Genomic DNA, 18,664 nt, shown 5'->3' with positions numbered 1-18,664 from the left:
TGCCAATGCAGGGAACATGGCTTCAATCCCTGGTCCAGAAAGATCCCACATGCCTCAGAGCAACTAAGCCCGTGTGCCACAACTACTGAGCCTGCACTCTAGAGCCCACGAGCCACAACTACTGAAGCCCACATGCCTAGAGCCTGTGCTCCACAAGAAGAGGAGCCACTGCAATGAGAAACCTTCAAAGCACAACAGAGTAGCCCCCACTGGCGGCAACTAGAGGAAGCCTGAGTGCAGCAACGAAGACCCAATGCAGCCAAAAATAAAATAAATAAATAAATAAATAAATAAATAAATAAATAATAAAATGTAAATGTTAAAAAAATGCACTGGGAAGGTAGAAGCTAGCTTGGCTAATCAAAAATTGTATAAATCAATCTGAACTTGTAGAATACACTGCTAGTGGGAGTATGAAGTCATACAACCACTTTTCTTTCCCTTTTCTTGAATAACAAATTTATTAAGATATAATTCACATACCATAAAATTAATCCTTTTAAAGTATATGATTGAATGGTTTTTAGCATATTCACAGAATTGTACAGCCATCACCACTGTCTAATTCCAGAACATTTCCTCATCCCCTCAAAACACCCATGCCCATCAGCAATCATTTCTTATTCCCTTCTCCTTCCATCCTCTGGCAACTGCTAATCCATCTTCTGTCTCTGTGGATTTGCCTATTCTGGACGCATCATATAAATGGAAACATACAATATTTGGCCTTTTGTGTCTGGCTTCTTTCACTTATTATACTGTTTTTAAGGTTCATTTATGCTGTGGCGTGGATTGGTACATCACTCCATTTTTTTAAATTAATTAATTAATTGATTGATTAATTTGTGGCTGCATTGGGTCTTTGTTGCTGCGCACCGGCTTCCTGTAGTTGTCGGTAGTGGGGGCTACTCTTTGTTGTGGTGCTGGGGCTTCTCATTGCAGTGGCTTCTCTTGTTGCAGAGCACCGCCTCTAGGCGCTCGGGCTTCATTAGCTGTGGCATGAGGGCTTCAGTAGTTGTGGCTCGCGGGCTCTAGAGCGCAGGCTCAGTAGTTGTGGCACGCGAGCTTATTTGCTCCGAGGCATGTGGGATCTTCCCGGACCAGGGATTGAACCCACGTCCCCTGCATTGGCAGGCGGATTCTTAACCACCTCGCCACCAGGGAAGTCCCTTCATTCTTTTTTATGGCAAATAGTCTTCCATTTTATTTATCAGTTTATAGACATTTGGGTTGTCCCCACTTTTTCCTCTGTTGTGAATAATGCTACTTTGAACGTTCATGTACCAGGTTTGTTTTGTTTTTGTTTTGGCCACACCACATGGTATGCGGGTTCCCTGACCATGGATCAAACCCAGGCCCCCTGCAGTGGAAGCATGGAGTCTTAACCAATGGACTGCCAGGGAAGTCCCTGTGGACCAGTTTTTGTATGGATATAAATTTTCCATTCTCTTGGTTATGTATATATATATATATATATATATATATATATAAAAGACCTAGGCGTGGTCTTATGGTAGCTGTATGTTTAACATATTGGGAATTGTCAAAACTGTCAAACGGTTTTCTGAAGTGGCTGCTTCCAACATTTATTATTACCTGGTTTTTTTGTTTTTTTTTTTTCATTTTAGTTATGCCAGTGGATGAGAAGTACTGTCACTTCGGGGGTTTGATTTGCATTTCCTTAATGATGTAGAGTCTCTTTTCATGTGCTTATTGGCCATTTGTATATATTCTTTGTAGGATGTCATTCAAATCCTTTGCCCATTTCTTCCCCCCTAGGATTTTTTAAACTTTATATGCATATAGTTTATCTGCATCTGGAGACTTGTCTTCCTTTAAGACAACTCAATGCTCTCTGATAGTCTTTTCTTATAACAGGAGTTTTAATTTTTCACCTTCACAATATTTATTTTCCTATATTTTCCATACTGTACTCTTTGATGCAGCAGTTAGGAGTAAAACATTTTGCCTTCTCTTTGCTACTTGTTAACATGTTACAGCTTTACAAACCAAGCTTTACCCTTTCTTATGCTTCTTTCATCAACTTTAGCTCATTCTCAGCCTCCTCTTTCTCCTTTGCTCATTTTTGAATTGGATTTTTGTCTTTTTGTTGAATTGTAAGTGTTCATTGTATATCCTGGATGCTAGTCCTATATCAGATGTATGATTTGCAAATACCATTTCCCATTCTGTTATCAACACTCTTGCCCCAGAATCATACCCCTGCCCCTCCCTTGAATGGAAACCAATTGCTCTTATCTAAGTTTCAGGAGGAAACTGCAGAGAGAACAACAGGAGCTGGTTAGAACCAACTAGACCCAAGGTGGCAGAAGATCTAACTTCCAGTAGACCTAGAGCCTCACTATACATTCATTGTAATACCTTAGCATGCTAAATGACACACCCACTTGCACCATGACAGTTGACAGTTGTTATGACAACACCCAGAAAAGCCCATACAAGGACTGAAAAGGAGAGTTGCATTAGCTCTGAATCCAAACCACACTCCTGTTCTGGGGTAAGTCATGAATATTCCTCCCACTCTTTCCAGTTGCTTCCCTTTTACTTGCAGTCCTCCTATATATATGGTGTCTCTGCTGAATTGGGTTGAGAAGTTGATTTACAACCACTGCGCCGGCAGGGAAGTCCAAAAAAAATCTTTTTCTATAGTCAAATACATATAGAAAAGCACACAAAATAAAAATGTATAACTAAGAGCTTCCCTGGTGGCGCAGTGGTTAAGAACCTGCCTGCCAATGCAGGGGACATGGGTTCGATCCCTGGTCCAGGAAGATCCCACATGCTGTGGAGCGGTTAAGCCCATGTGCCACAGCTACTGAGCCTGCACTCTAGAGCCTGCAAGCCACAACTGTTGAGCCCACGTGCCACAGCTACTGAAGCCCACGCCCCTAGAGCCTGTGCTCCACAAGAGAAGCCACAGCAATGAGAAACCCGCGTATTGCAACGAAGAGTAGCCCCACCGCAACTAGAGAAACCCCACGTGCAGCAAATGAAGACCCACCTCAGCCAATAAATAAACAAATAAATTTATAAAAAAAAAAGTACAGCTAAGCTGAACAGATTATCATAAGACAAACACCCTGTAACAACACCCATGTCAGATAGTAAAACTGTCAGCATTCAGCAGGTCCCCTGATTCCACTTCCCAATCAACACCCCTCCCTCCCGGTGAAGTATCTGCTACCCTTTAAGCTAACCCCCTTGGTTTGCTTTCCTTAGTTTTACTACCTAAACATGCATCCCCAACAATATAGTTTTACTTTGCTGGTTTTTGAAGCTCATATCAATAGAATTGTACCATCTCTGACTTCTTTTATTCAACATTACTTTTTTGACATTCATTTAGGTTTTGCAACTAGCTGTAGCTCATTAATATTTATTGTTGTACAGCATTACCTTGCATGAACAGACCATGATACTCTCTTTTTGATGGTCATTGGAATTGTTTGTAATTTGAGGCTTTTATAAATAGTGCTTTTATGGACATTCGTTTCCTTGTCTCTTGGTACACTGTGCATGCACATCTATTTGGTGTATACTTTGGAGTGGCATTGTTGGAATTGTATGTTTCACTTTAGGAGAAAATGGCAAACTGTTTTCCAAAGTGATTGTATTGGTTTTACGCCCTTACCAGCTGTAAGTAAGTTCTTGTTCCACACTCTCACCAACACTTTTTATTGTCAGTCTGTTTGATTATAGCTGTCCTGGAGGGTGTGTAGTGGGTATCTCATTGTGGTTTTAATTTGCTTTCCCCAATAATGAAGGAGGTTGATGAGTTTATTGGTCATTTTTGTATTTCTTTTATGGAGTGCCTATTCTAGTCATTTGCCTATTAAAATTTTTTTGGTTTTTTTCTTTAATATGTAATTTCCAGGAATTTAAAAATATACTGAGCCATAAAAAAATGCAAGTTTGCCATTTGCAGCAAAATGGATGAACTTGGACGGTGTTATGTTAAGTGAAATAAGTCAAACAGAGAAAGACAAATACTGTATATATCACTTATATGTGGAATCTCAAAAATATAGCAAACATGAATATAATAAAAAAGAAGCAGACTCATAGATAGAACAAACTAGTGGTTGCCAGTGGGTAGAGGGGAAGGGGGGGCAGTATAAGGGTAGGAGATTAATAGGTACAAACTATTAGGTATAAAATAAGCTACAAGAATGTATTGTACAACATGGGAAATATAGGCAACATTTTATAATAACTATAAATGGGGTATAACCTTTAAAAATTGTGAATCACTGTATTGTATACCTGTAACATGTATAATACTGTACATCAACTATACTTCAATTAAAAATGCAAAAAAGAAAAAAATTAATTTTCTTTTTCTTTAATACACAATTTCTAGGAATTTAAATTATATTCTGAATGTGAGCCTTTTTTCAGTAATATGTATCACAAATTTCTTCCATTCTGTGGCTTATCTTTTCAATCTTTTCTGTTGTTCTTTGGTTTGTTTTTATTTTTAACCACTTTTTAAAATTGAAGTATAGTTAATTTACAATGTTGTGCTAGTTTGAAGTGCACAGCAAAGTGATTCAGTTATACATATATATATATATATTCTTTTTCAGATTCTTTTCCATTATAGGTTATTACAAGATATTGAATATAGTTCCCTGTGCTATATAGTAGGACCTTGTTATTTATCTGTTTTATATATTTATATATAATAGTGTGTATATGTTAATCCCAAACCTCTAATTTAACTCCTCCCCACCCCCGCCCTGCTAACCCCTTTGGTAACCATAGTTTTTTTTCAATGTTTTAATGTTGTCATTTTGATGAACAGAAATTCTCATTTATAATATAGTCTAACATATGATCCTTTTTCTTTATGATTAGAGCTTTTATGCCCAGGAAAGGAAGTTTACCCCTATCCTTAGGTCATATAAATATCCTTTTATGTTATCTTAGAGATTTTACTATTTGCCTTTTACATTTACATCTACAGTCCACCTGGATCTTTGTGTATGATGTGGGTAGGGGTTAAATTTAATTTTCAAAAATAATGATATCCACTTATTCCAGCACAACTTATTGCAAACACCTTCCTTTCCAAATTGTCCTTAGGTGCTTATGTTCATTAACCTTTGGTTAATGTCTGAGCCTTTTATTCTGTTTCATCTATCTCTGTCTCTTCTTACATTTCCATATAATTTTGAAAAACAACTTGTGAACTTCTACTAGGATGGAAGAATTTTGATTGAGATGGCACTAAATCTATAGATCAGATTAGGGAGACTTTCCTACTTCACAATATTAGTTGTACTACCCCATAAACATGGTATATTCCTCCATTTATTTAGATCATCTTTGATTTCTCTCAAAAATATTTTAAAGTACTCTGTGTAGAGGGTTTATACATCTTTCATTGAACTTGTTCTTAGGTATTAGACATTTTATAGTTTTTATTATTTTAAATGGTATTTTTAAATTTTCATTTCTAATTTTTTTGATACATTAAAAACAATTGATTCTTTTTTTTTTTTTGGACATTAACGTTATTTCTAGCTACTCTGCCAAACTTTCTTATTAATTCTATTTGTATATATTAAAATACGTCCTGTGAATATAATGATGTTTTTATATCGTCCTTTCCAAAACCTGTATAGATATATTTGAGGGGTAAACAGTTTTTACTGGACTCAGATCGGGAGTCTATGAGCCTTGAAGACCTCTCTTTGTTGGTTTTGTTCCCCACGTTCTTCTTGGCCCATCTGAGCTACTTCTTCGTATAGTGAATCTTGGCCTCATCCTACCTCTTCTTTTCCAAATTCATGTCAGGTGCCCCACATAGGCATACCTATGTGTGTGCTTCAGACACACGCAGTTGAACAGAAATGATCATCTGCTTTTTCTTGTTAAACACCTTGAGGTGCTCTAGAGTGGCTGGAACCCTTGTGCAACGTGCAAAAGAAGTGGTGAGGATAGATATCCTTATTTCCAATCTCAGGGTAAAAGCTTTCCACATTTCACCCTTACAAAAGGTATTTCCTGTAGGATTTTTAGGACTTTTATCACATTAAAGAGTATTTAAAGGGTATTTAATTCTATTTATAGTTTGTTAAGAAATTTTCTTCATGAATGCTTATAGAATTTTGTTCCACTTTTTCTTTTTTTTTATAAATTAATTTAATTTATTTATTTTATTGGCTGTGTTTGGTCTTCGTTGCTGCACACGGGCTTTCTCTAGTTGCGTCGAGCGGGGGCTATTCTTCATTATGGTGCACGGGCTCCTCATTGTGGTGGCCTCTCGTTGTAGAGCATGGGCTCTAGGCGCGTGGGCTTCAGTAGTTGCGGCACATAGGCTCAATAGTTGTGGCGCACAGGCTTAGTTGCTCCGCGGCATGTGGTATCTTCCTGGGGCAGGGATCGAACCATGTCCCCTGCATTGGCAGGTGGATTCTTACCCACTGCGCCACCTAGGAAGTCCTCCATTCTTTTTCTTAGTCAAAATGATTTAATGATTTTTCTTTTATTCTGTTAATATGATGAATTGTATTTGTTGATAGTCATATGGCAAATCATCCAACTTGTTTGTGATTTACTCCTCGCTATATCCTGTTGAATTTGTTTTGCTAATATTTGTTTAAGATTTTTTTTAACAGACTTTATTTTTTGGAGCAGTTTTATGTTCATAGCAAAATTGAGAGGAAGTTACAGAGATTTCCCATAGAGATTTCCCTGCCCCTCCACATGCATAGCTTGGCCCATTATAGCATCTCCCACCAGAGTGACTGTTAAAACTGGTGAACCTACATTGACACATTATCACCCAGAGATCATAGCTTACATTAAGGTTCACTGTAGGTGTTATACATTCTATTGGTTTCGACAAATTTATGATGACATGTATTCACCATTATAGATCATACAGAGTAGTTTTACCACCTGAAGAATCCTCTGCTCTTCCTATTTATCTTCCTGTCTCCACTAACTTCTGGCAACCACTGATCTTTTTACCATCCCCCTAGTTTTGCCTTTTCTAGAATGTCCCATAGTTGGCATCATACAGTATGTAGCCTTTTTAGATTGGCTTCTTTCACTTAGTAATATGCATTTAAAGTTCCTCCATGTCTTTTCATGCTTTACAGCTCATTTCCTTTTAGTGCTGAATAATATTCCATCGTGTGGATGTACCACAGTTTATTTACACATTCACCTACTGAAGGACATTTTGGTTGCTTCCAAGTTTTGGCAATTATGAATAAAGCTGCTATGAGCATCTATGTGCAGGTTTTTGTGTGGACATAAATTTTCAACTTCTTTGGGTAAATACCAAGGAGCACGATTGCTGGATCACTTGTTAAGAGTATGTTTAGTTTTGTAAGAAATGATAAACTACGTTCTAAGATAGCTGTACTGTTTTGCATTCCCACCAGCAATGGATGAGAGTTCTTGTTGTCCTGGGTCCTTGTCAGCATTTGGTATTGTCAGTATTTTGGATTTTTAAGCCCCGTTGTTTATTCAGTCATCATTCACATGCCTACACATTTTCCCTTTCTAGTCTTCATCCTTTTATGCCTCTCTGAGCTCACACTGGGGAATCATTTTCCTTTTACCTGAATAACACCCTTTAGTATGGGTTGACTGCTTAAAATTTCTCACATTTCTTCTTTCTTTCTCCACCCCCGCCCCCCTCCCCACCCTGAGTATCTTTATGTTTCTTTCATTCTTGACACTGTTTTTTTGGCCTTAGGAGCGTGCTTTACCCACAAGAGGGGAAAGCTTGAAGTGATAGGGAGTTAACAACCCAGGAGCAATCCTCAACTGCTGAGGGAAGGAATTAATGGATAAATACCTCCAGCTTCCTCCCAGCTCACTGGGCTAATTCTGAGCTGTGTCCTATACAGTCTCTCAGATGATCTCCAGTGGGTTTGAATTCCACTTGTCCACAGTGGTAAAACATTCATCAGCTCATCTTTTATTGGGTTTTCTCCATTTGCTGTCTCATTTCTCCATTTCCATACAGTGCTTCCTGCAATCAGTTCCTAAATAAACTATTTATACCAAATTCTTGTCTCAAGGTATGTTTTGGGGGAAACCAAATCTAAGACATGGCTTATTTCAGAGGTGCAGTCCTTCAGGGCTCCACACAAAGTAAGAGGAGTTCATTAGCACTCACTCACCGCTGCACTGGGGAACCTTGGACATTCATCCCTGTTGTCTTAGCTCTGAGTGTTTGTCAGAAGGACTGCTCAGCTTCTTGGCTTCTCACTTGGTCTTTCTGGAATTGGCGTTCATCTCAGGGGGAAAAGTGGCTCCAAACACAGGACTCACTTCCCTGGGTCTTATTCAGTGCTTGGATCCTAGTTTGGTAATTCATCATTATTTTGTTAACTCTCTTGTGCCTTTAAGTAGATTTAAAGAAATATTTTGGTTAACTTTTTAGTTGTCCTCAAAGGGAAAATTAGTCCAAATTGTTAGAAAAGAAGCCCACTCCAGCCTCCTTTTCTAGACTTGTATTGCACTTTGGCGCTTCAAAAAGCTTCTGCTTGCTTATTTCTATTCCCTATCTGTACTCCCTCCTTCCCCAACCACATGTTGGGCCTGCACAACTCTATGCTTTTACTCTTGTTTTCCCCTGTTCAAAGTGTTACTCACCAAAGTGTTGGGGAGATGAGAGTTCTCCCTAATATGCCAGCCTGGATGATGCCAAGATGGTTGTCAGTGAAAGACCAAGTGGGCAGATTTGAATGGACTGTCTAGAGTGACAAGACTGGCCTTTGACTGGGTCAGAAAGTCTCAGTAGGTAAATAAGTTGGAAGCAGGGTGGAAGCACAATGAAAAAATGAAGAAAGACAGATGTGGAAGAAAGAGAAATGAAGCAAACTATGGGCATGGAGTTTGGAGTTTGTCCAGGGGTACATCTAAAATGACTATGTTTAAGCTAGATGTTCTGTTTTCCCAGAACATTCTTGAAAGCTCAGCTTAAATGACTTCTTAATTCTCTTGGCTGGAACCACTTCCTCCTTTAACTTTCATAGCACTCTTATTGTATTTATCATATCACATTTTCCTATTGGCTTTGAGTAGTCTGTTCCTTCTAAATTATTAAGTAGATGGCAGCTGTGGTATAGTGGAAAGAGCAATGGAATCAGAGTTAGATGATCTGGTTTTAAGTCTCAGCTTCAGCACTTACCTAAGGTGTTTGAGCCTCAGTGTCCTTATCTATATAATGGGGATAATATTATTTACTCCATAGTGTGATTTGAGTATTAAAAGACGTAAGTGTATAAAGTGGTATGTAGTCAAATGGTACATTTGTCAAGTGGCACATAGTGAGCAACTTGAAAAATAAAAGCTTTGCTGAGACTACGAAGTCAAGTGTTATGAAGTGCTCTCCGTGCTTGACATACATTAATCTTATCTAAGCCTCACCAAAACTCTATGTAGAGCTATTACTGTGGAATATTTCACAAGTGAGAAAAAAGATGCTATGATAGGTTAAATGATTTAATCAAGGCCACATACTTAAGTAGCAGAAACAGGGCAGAAATTCAGGTCTGTCTGGCTCTAAAACTAGCAGTGTCCATTGGTCTACACTCCTTCCCTGTGGCTCCCATGGACTTCTAATAAACAGTGGCCTTGAAATCATTTTTTAGTCTAAACTAATCTGGGTCATTTTGGAGCTGGTGACCTACAAAAGTGTTCCATTATCTCTCTCAAGGGGTATCTGCTCTATCCTGATTTATAAATAAATTTTCATATATTTTGTTCAGAAGAACTTCCTAAGCAAAAGTGTGTGTGTGTAATGCATTAACAGAAAAAAAGTGATATTTTAAAATTAAGAACGTTTCACAAGACCCCTGACTTAACTGAACATACTGGAGAAGAGGCTTCATGTTCTCACTTTTGAAAGAGTTACTTGAATTTCTGAAGGGGCCATAGAAGCCTTTGAGAAGAAAGCTATGAACTGGTTCCGTAGAAAAAAGCAGATAGATCTATTAAAGAATTAGCCTTTATAATCCCACTGATCATAAGCTGAAGAACGAAACATTTTTGTAGAATAAATATATCTTTCATTTAAAAGAAGTAAAAAATCATGAATCATTTAAATCAGAAAATTGGAAATTTCCATTTTCTGTCTTTGTGTGGGTACGTGATGGTAGTCGTGTTGGGGAAACTGGGGAGATCAGGGTGATAAAAGAAGTTGCTGCAAAGTCAGCTCTATGATCCTACGACTGGACCTTCTGGAAAGGTCCTTACATAACTACCTCACTTCTCCAATAAAAGACTGTGTATTTCTTGCCCCTTAACTGATTTTACACTTCCACTTTAAATGTAACTGCGGATGAAGGATGAGAAACAAAAACAAAAAACCCCTAAGGGTCCGCAAAAAAAAAAAAAAATTAGGTCGGCCGCAAGGGAAATCAGAGCGAGCGAAACGAAGGAGTCCCTCTTCCTTCCCACTTCCCCGCGGACACACACTTCGCCTCCCTCCCGGACTCCCCGCCCCTGCCGGCTCGCCCCTCCGCCTCCTCTCTCCCTAACACGTGCTCTCCGGAACACTCACTCGGGAGATATCCCACCCCCCCAGGGGGCTGGGCTCGGGAGCCGAACGGACCAATCCGCACGCGCCTTACAGCGCCGTGGCCCGACGACATTGAGCCGCCCAATCGAAAGGGCTTTACCGCCCGTTTCCCGGAGCCCCGCCCCTTCGCGGCCGTGCCCCCGCCCGCCGGTCTCCTCCCTCCTCCTCCTCCCGTCCGCCCCTCCCCCGCCGCTCGGGAGCGGAGCCTGCGAGACGGAGAAACTGGGGCAGAAGTGAAGATGGCGGCGGCGGTGCTGGCGGCGGCGGTTCCTCGCCAGTGACGCGTGGTGCGGGCTCCTCTCCCTCCCCACCTCCCTAGTCCGGACCCCGTCCGCCGCCGGGACCACACCGGCCCCGCAGCCCGCAGCCGGTCCCGCGCCTCCCTCCCCAGTCGGCCCCTTTCCCGGCTCCCGGCCACCGGCCTCGCACTCCTGCGCGCTGTCGCCGGGGGAGCGGGTGGCTCGTTGATCCGCCCTCCTGCCCGCCCCGCCGGACCGCCGCGCGGCGCACACACGCCCGGCGGGGAGGCGGCGGCGGCGGCCCCTGCGCCTTTGCTTCTCTCCATCTGGGGACTGGGAGACGGCGGCGGCGGCGGCGGCTGTGGGTTTTGGGGAGGGGAAGGGGTGGGGGGGGAGCAGAGCGGGAGGGGCCGTCCTCGGGAGGAGGACGAGAAGGAAGCACCATGACGTCCATCCATTTCGTGGTTCACCCGCTGCCGGGCACCGAGGACCAGCTCAATGACAGGTAATCAGGCCGGCGGGCGGGCGGGCGGGCTGGGGGAGGGGCGCCTCCCCGCCCTCCCCTCCCCCACGGGGCCGCGCCGCGGCGGGCGCTGGTGTTTACGCGCCGGCCGGCGGTCGGAGGTGGGGGTTGGGGGGGTCCTCGCTGCCCCCGCCTAGGCCCCTTCCGTGGCAAACTTCTGGGCCCGGGGCCGCGGGGGGGGAGCGAGATGTGCACGGGGAGGCGCACTGCACCCTCCAGCACCCTCGTACCCCCTCCACGAAAGAGCCGCGCTGAACTCGGTGGAGATGGTGGCGGGGGGACCCGGCTCCCGGTGGGGGAGCTGTAATTACCGCCCGGCCCAGGCCCGAGGAATCCATATTAGTCAAAGTTGAATTGAGACAGACAATGCGGATGGGGGATGGTGGAGGTAAAAAGAGAGGGAAGAGGAGAAGCCGGGCCAGGGGCCCCCGGGGTAGGCTGGGCTCGCCTGGGCCCCTGGGAGCTGTGTCCGGTGGGGTGGCCGGACCTGCGGGGCCTGGAGATCGCGGGGGAGGGTGGGGAGAAGCGGATTCCCGGCAGATCGCGGGGGGAGAGGGGGTGGAGGAGGGAGGAAGCGCCATGATTATTGTTATTATTATTAAATTTGAGCCCCTGCAGTGAGGTTTGCCTGTCCGGGGAGGGGATGAATTCAGGCGGGGGTGGGGAAGTGGATTGGCTTCCCTTTGCTCTGCGACTCCCGAAACGGTGCTGGCGGCTCCGGCTCCCGGCCTCTGTGGTGCGAGCTTTTTTGTTTCCTTTTTTATTCTAATGATAGTGTTTTCCTGAGTTGTAATTTGACAGCTGAAAACCGTGCGTAGAGTCAAAGGAAAACTCTTACGTTTGCAGTTCGCAGTGCTGCTTTTCTTAACACGCTGTAAATTTCTGGGATGGGTTTTGCTATGGGCGGAGGAGGAATTATGATTTTTTTTTTCCTTTCATAAGAAGGCTGTTTTGGCCCTGGATTCCTCCTCTTCCCTCCTCCACCGTCCCCTGCCAGTTTAGGATATTGAATTGCAGGGCCGCATGCTCCCAGGGAACTGAGATAAAGCAGGAAAAGTTCCTTCACTGTTGCAAAACAGAGACTCCGAGGAGGTTGAGGGAAGCCTCCATGGAAGCAAGGCTTAGACTCTGGGACTCAGATCTAATGATGGGTTAAATGTTTACAGGGTCAGAAAGTGGGGCATTTTAAGTCTTCTCTCCCAACACTTTCGCTGCTCTCTATTCCTTATGAATATAGAAGGCCATCTTGGCCCAGGTTTAGAAGTTAGATGTAATTTTTGCTAAGTGACCGGGTGACATAAATTGCATGACGCCCTGTTTGTCATGCGTTTCCCGGAGGGAGGAAGAGGCCTAACTTGCTGCTAAGATATTAGCCTCTGTCTTCGGAGTATCTAACCGCCTCAGGTGGGGCGGACAGCCTTTCAATCCGGGAAGCTGCAGGCTTGGTTTCTGGTGTTGGCTTCGGATTTGTCCAGTCTTTGCTGTAACCATATCATATTTAACATGTTTGTAAAACTTTTGGAATACTTACTGAAAATATTAACCGTTTAGAATTGTCACGTAGTTCCTTTAAATACTGAAATAAGTTTTAAGTCATTCATTTTAACATTTTGTAATGCGATCCTTATTCCGATTTTATTTCATTACAGGTTATTTGTTAAGACTTTCACAGAAGGTTTTTTGTAAATTTTAGAATCAGGCTAGTAGTAAGGATAGCTGTACTGTCTGTCACTCATGGAACCGAGTTGGTAGTGCTTGTAGTGTGCAACTTGTCTTGTAACTTAGGAAGTTGCACCAGGATAGAAGTAGAGTATGTTTTTTATATAAGTCCTAACTTTAACTTTATATACCAAGAATCCTAACTAGCTTACTCAGTTGACTGTGCATGCCAACTATTTTGCAGTTTTGTTGGGCACTTTGAATAATTTTTGAGCATTCCTTTTGTTTCACCTGGTCTGGACGTATACATGTTTCTTTTTAAAGCTACCTTTTCTTTTTTCATTCCTGGTGTAAACAAGTAATCAGCTTTTTAAAAAAATTTATTTTTTTATTTATTGGCTGCAGTGGGTCTTCGTTGCTGTGGGCATGCTTTCTGTAGTTATGGCGAGTGGGGGCTACCCTTCATTGCAGTATGCGGGCTTTTTTTTTTTTTTTTTTTTTAATGCGGGCTTTTTATTGTGGTGGCTTCTCTTGTTGAGGCTCTCAGGCTTCACTAGTTGTGGCGCGTGAGCTCAGTAGTTGTGGCTCACGGGCTCTAGAGCGCAGTCTCAGTAGTTGTGGTGGCGCATGGGCTTAGTTGCTCCGCGGCATGTGGGATCTTCCCCGATCAAACCCGTGTACCCTATATTGGTGGGTGGATTCTTAACCAGTGTGCCAGCAGGGAAGCCCCTCAGCTTTGTTTTTGATTTCTGTAGTGTCAGTATACAATATTAAGAATAGCCGGATCATCCTCAGTTTTCATTTCATGAGAAATAAAGAAAAGGCAGGTGGATCTGATGAGATCATAAAATGTGTGCATCAAGGTGGCAAATATTTGAAAAATAGGAGAGGGCTGTAGATAAAATTTTAGGAACCTATAGTTTTGTCTATTAGCAGTAAAAATGTCTGGTGTGTTGAGACTTATGAAGGCAGCATTTGAGATAGTCTTGCTTTCCTAGTTTTGAAGTAGTTGACTTGTGGTGGAGCTGTTCTGTATCTCCTCTTCAGAAGGACGATCATGTTTGCATACCTCATTGCAAAGTAATAGAATCAACCTATCGCTGCATTGCTTGAGGGAAATCTGTTTCCAAACGAGATTGGTTTTCTGGAACCTTTTAATTTACTAGAATAAGCCCAGAATATTTTTGTCTTCAGATAAAAATCTACCAAAGTTTAAAGTAAGTTTTGGTGAAAGAAGAGAGTGTTACAATGGCTTGATTTTCTATCTATGATAGTCACAAACGAAATGATAAATGATAGTTTTGGATGAAAGATTTATAAAAAGGTAGACTTCAGTCTTTAACCAAAAAGCAGTAAGATTGGGCAGGCAGCATGATACTGCAAATAAATTGCTCAAAGAAAACTTAGGGGTCTCAAATCACCAATATTTTCCTTTACAAATAATATTTCTTTTTAAAATAGCCACATCCTGTTAAAAGTCATATATTTTGTTTAGTGTAATAGTGTGATGTCTCAAACGTTTAAAATGTACTCAGCATTTTAAAAAAAAACCCGTTTGTATCTGATTTTTTTTCTTTGAGTTTTCATACTTGCTATTTCTGTGATAGTCTTTGTATATGGAGTTAAAATCTTCAGTTATTGGCCTTGGGAGACCAAATGCAGTAGATGAATATAGGTGGGGATGGCTAGGGCAGAGGAGAGGAATTCAGAGAGCCTGGGATGTTGGTTGTTGTGGCTTTCCAGAGTGATTACAAGGTTGCTGGTGCAGAGCGCTGGCCCTCAGCAGATACTCATTGTGGAATTGAAACTATTCAGTGCTCAGATACTTGTGTGACATTTTGATTTTCTTTCCAGTGAGTTTCTTGAGTTAGTGCTATGTTCTTGCTTAAAACATTGTCTCGAAACCATACCAAGAACATGGTTCTACATGTTGAGATTGAGGGGAGAGCTGGAAGTATCAGCTCACCAAACCCTGGAAAGTGCCAAAGAAGTCATGTAGACCTGTCTTTTCACTGGTGAGCTAGGAAAACAGACCCCAGGCTTATGGAATTTACCCAGGATACTGACAGATGAAGTCCACATGATGGGTCTTCTGATTTTTAAAGTTCAGGGCTCTTTTCACGCTTCCACATGGCCTGTACTCTGGGAAATCTCTGCTTTCTGAGGCATACCAACCTTTGAGCAGCCACGTCTTAGAGTTTTGATTTCCCCTTCCACGCAATTCCTCCCTCCAGGGTTGCAAATTGATTTAGGCCTTTTGAAAGGGGGCGCGCCCTCTTAACGCTTTCCTAGTACCAGGTTAGGAGAGGCCTTTTAAGGTAATGTGTGTCCCTGTGACCAGTCCCTGTCTTGAATTACTCTTTGGGATGCAGGTTGGCTACATTGCAAACCAGTGCTCTTTGTTGGTCTGTATGTGGAATTTTCCTGTGAGCTTTGCTTTTAGGCATTATAATGTGTTGCGTGATCATAAACAGCCCTTGTTGAGATTGTCATATCAAAAGGGTTTTTCTCCAAGGAGCTCCCCCTTTAGGTGCTGTAAGACTACACAGTAAGATAACATAGACAGGAGTTTGAAATTTGAAATTCCTAAATCCGGGTTTGTCTCAGCCCTGCTACTTATTAACTATGTTGTGGTAAGGGAGTCATTTAACCACTTACAACTTCATTCCCTGTCTCTCCTCCTCCCTACCCCCTCACACCTCAATTTTTTTTCCTTTTTTTAAAAAGTATTTATTTTGGCTGCATCGTGTCTTAGCTGTGGCTGGCGGGCTCTTAGTTGAGGCATCTAGTTCCTTGACCAGGGATCAGTCCCAGGCCCCCTGCTTTGGGAGCATGGAGTCTTACCCACTGGACCACCAGGGAAGTCCCTCACACCTCAATTTCTAAATCAGGTGTAGTACCCACCTCAAGGTTGGCGAAGAATAGTTGAGATAGTGGATGGGAGAAAACGATATTATAATGTAGGTTCTGTGGAAAATATTATAAAGAGATGGTTACTTTTTACTGTTTTCATGTGTGGTGTGGTTTCCAAATAGAAAAGCAGGAACTCAGAGGATTGATATTGCCCTAGAATATCCTTAGCATTGAGTGCAGAATCCAGACTGTTAGTCTTAGATCAGTGATTCTCAACAGGGTGTAGTTTTTGACCCCCAGGGGATATTCGGCCATGTTTGGAGAAATTTTTTGATTGTCCCATTGGGGGCATTGTTACTGGCCTCTAATGGGTAGAGACCAGAGATGTTGTTAAACACACCCTACAGTGCACAGCACAGCCCTACAATAAAGTATGAACCTGTCCAAAATGTCAGTTGTGCTGAGGTTGAGAAACTTGTAGATTATCTTGAATGTACATTGAATGTAGATCTAAAACTAAATGGAAATTCGTGAAGAAAAATTCAAGCAATGTAAGTTAAGTTAGCCTCAAAACATGACTTATTTAAGTTGAAATCAATTAAAATGAAATAAAATTAACAAGTCAATTCCATAGTAGCAGTAGGTACATTTCAGTGCTCTGTACCCACATGTAGCTGGTGGCACCGGATGGGACAGTGCAAATCCAGAACAGTGCCGTGATCACGGCACGTTCTGTTGGGCAGCGTTGACACAGAAAGTGCTTTTTTGCACAAGGCATGGCATTTAGTGAGTGCTCCTTATTTTTATTAGGAGCTATTGGGTTTTAAAGACTCAGGCATATCCTCATCCCTTCAGTAGGAGCCAGGAAATAGGCCAGGGGTTATGTGGAGCTGAATGAACAAAGGTTGTGGTGGGTAGAGGTTATGATATTGAAAGCTGCCTAAAATTTCATTGTGCTGCACCAAAAAAACACAAGTATTAGGGTGGAATAGAGCATCACATCCCCAGACCAGTGGGAAATCTGACTATTTGATTATTGAGATTGTTACCTAGAAACAATAATACTAGAGCGGCTTTATTGGGAAAGTACAGGCAAGCTTCACTAAAATGATTAAGTTGTTTAAGGAAAGTAAGATTAAAGACAGGGTATGAAATGGCCAAACAAAAAATTGAAAAATCAAAACAAACTAGGGAAGGTCAGTTTTATAAATCAAGGAATCAGTGACTGAATTGTAGGTTTAGGAGTATACAGACACTTGGGAAAGAAATTACATAGTACACAGGAGTACAGCTAGGAATAATGGCGTGAACTTTAGAAAGGTCAGGAATTTTCCCTAACAATTAGGTTATTTAGGAAATAGTCTCTAAAGGAAAGTTTAATCACTGAAGACTGTGTCAAATTACACTTAAGTAGATCTTGCAGGGTGTATTGAGGGGAGTAATTTTATGTTGCAGGAGGATGTACTCATGTTTTTTTGCCCCATTTTTATCATACATACACTCGGCCCTTGGTATCCACGGGTTTTACATCTGCACATACCAGGTGCCAACTATTCATTGTACTACTTCTTTTATAAAAGGACTTAAGCAACCAAGGATTTTGGTGTCCACTGGGGCTCCTGGAACCAGTGCCTCTGGGAGACAGAGGGACGACTACTTCCAGTTAAGAAAACAAACTCCAGTTATAGTCTGTTTCTGTCATTTTGACACCTTGGCATTCTGAGCAAAGGACAACAGTCTGGCCTCCTGGCTCACTATAAGTATGAAATGTTGATTTGTTTTTATAATTGATTTTTAAGGTTTACTATGAAAATTATTTTAAAGTTTTTTATTATGGAAAATTTAAAGCATATAAGAAAGTAGAGAGGATGGTATAGTGAACACCTAATGTACAACAGTTATCATCCAATGTCAACAGTTGTCTACTCATGGCCAGTCTGGTTTCAAGCCTCTTCCCTCTTTATTCCTTTCCCTCAGATCATTTAATTGATATACCTTCATTATGTATCTCAAAGATGAAAACTTAAAAAAACTACCTTAATCTCAAAGTTCAATCTATTTAGATTTTCCTGTTGTCACATAAATGCTTATTTTTTGATGATTGACAGTTTTGAAATTTTACATAATAAAACTAATTGAGTTTTAACATGTCATGCAATTTGACAGTCTTAAGAGAAAATTTGTTTGAATAATAGCCTTAGGACAGGCAGCATCACACTGGAAATCTTAATGTTCCTTATAGGTTGACTGATGCTATCACTTCTTAACCTCCAGTGTGATAGCATTTTATCAGCAAGTTCGCTTGTAATAATGATTATGTAAATGATGTAAAGATAGGATTCTTGAAATTAAGTGATTTTCTGTGGGGCACGTTGAAGAATAAGAGTAAGTTGTGGAAAGTTTGCAACATTCTTCTAAGTTAATATGTAGAGGTAAGACTACTGGTAATTTGAACTTGGCTATTAGAAATTATTCTCTAGTGAGATCATATTTTGTATTATTTTCTTGATAAATCACTGTAGTGGTAATAAACCTCTTCAAAACGAGAAATATGGTAAATTCTTAGATAACTGTGGTTTGTGACATTCTCATTTTTGTCAGGATATTGAATAAAGCATTAAAAATTAATGTTATTCCATGTGTAAATAAAAATACTATTTGTTTTACCCAAACAGCAAAAGTAATGTTATTTGTTCAGTTTCCAGTGGTATCATTCACCTTAATAAAATGTTTTCAACTTTCTCTAGTCTTATTTATTTTGTAACTCAGCTTTATTGAAGTATAATTTACATACAATAAAATTCACTGATTTTTAAGTGT

General features: G+C 41.3%; 1 protein-coding gene across 7 annotated transcripts in view; it reads left to right on the top strand.

Annotated features, from left to right (window-relative positions):
• The window catches only part of UBR5 (ubiquitin protein ligase E3 component n-recognin 5), a 216,307-nt gene that overhangs the window by 73,507 nt on the left and 124,136 nt on the right, over window positions 1-18,664 (top strand). For 6 of the 7 annotated variants that reach the window (XM_057737349.1, XM_057737347.1, XM_057737343.1 and 3 more), the window contains exon 1: window positions 11,183-11,314. The exons of the other annotated variant lie outside the window; for it this stretch is intronic. In XM_057737349.1, the coding sequence (XP_057593332.1) occupies window positions 11,253-11,314 (62 nt within the window). In that variant the 5' untranslated portion in view covers window positions 11,183-11,252. Of the gene's footprint in view, window positions 1-11,182; window positions 11,315-18,664 lie in introns of those variants that run through there. 7 annotated transcript variants of the gene reach the window in all.

The sequence above is a fragment of the Hippopotamus amphibius genome, chromosome 5 (genome assembly GCF_030028045.1).
Source record: "Hippopotamus amphibius kiboko isolate mHipAmp2 chromosome 5, mHipAmp2.hap2, whole genome shotgun sequence".
Lineage (NCBI taxonomy): Eukaryota > Metazoa > Chordata > Mammalia > Artiodactyla > Hippopotamidae > Hippopotamus > Hippopotamus amphibius.
This window is presented reverse-complemented; position numbering and strand designations above follow the sequence as displayed.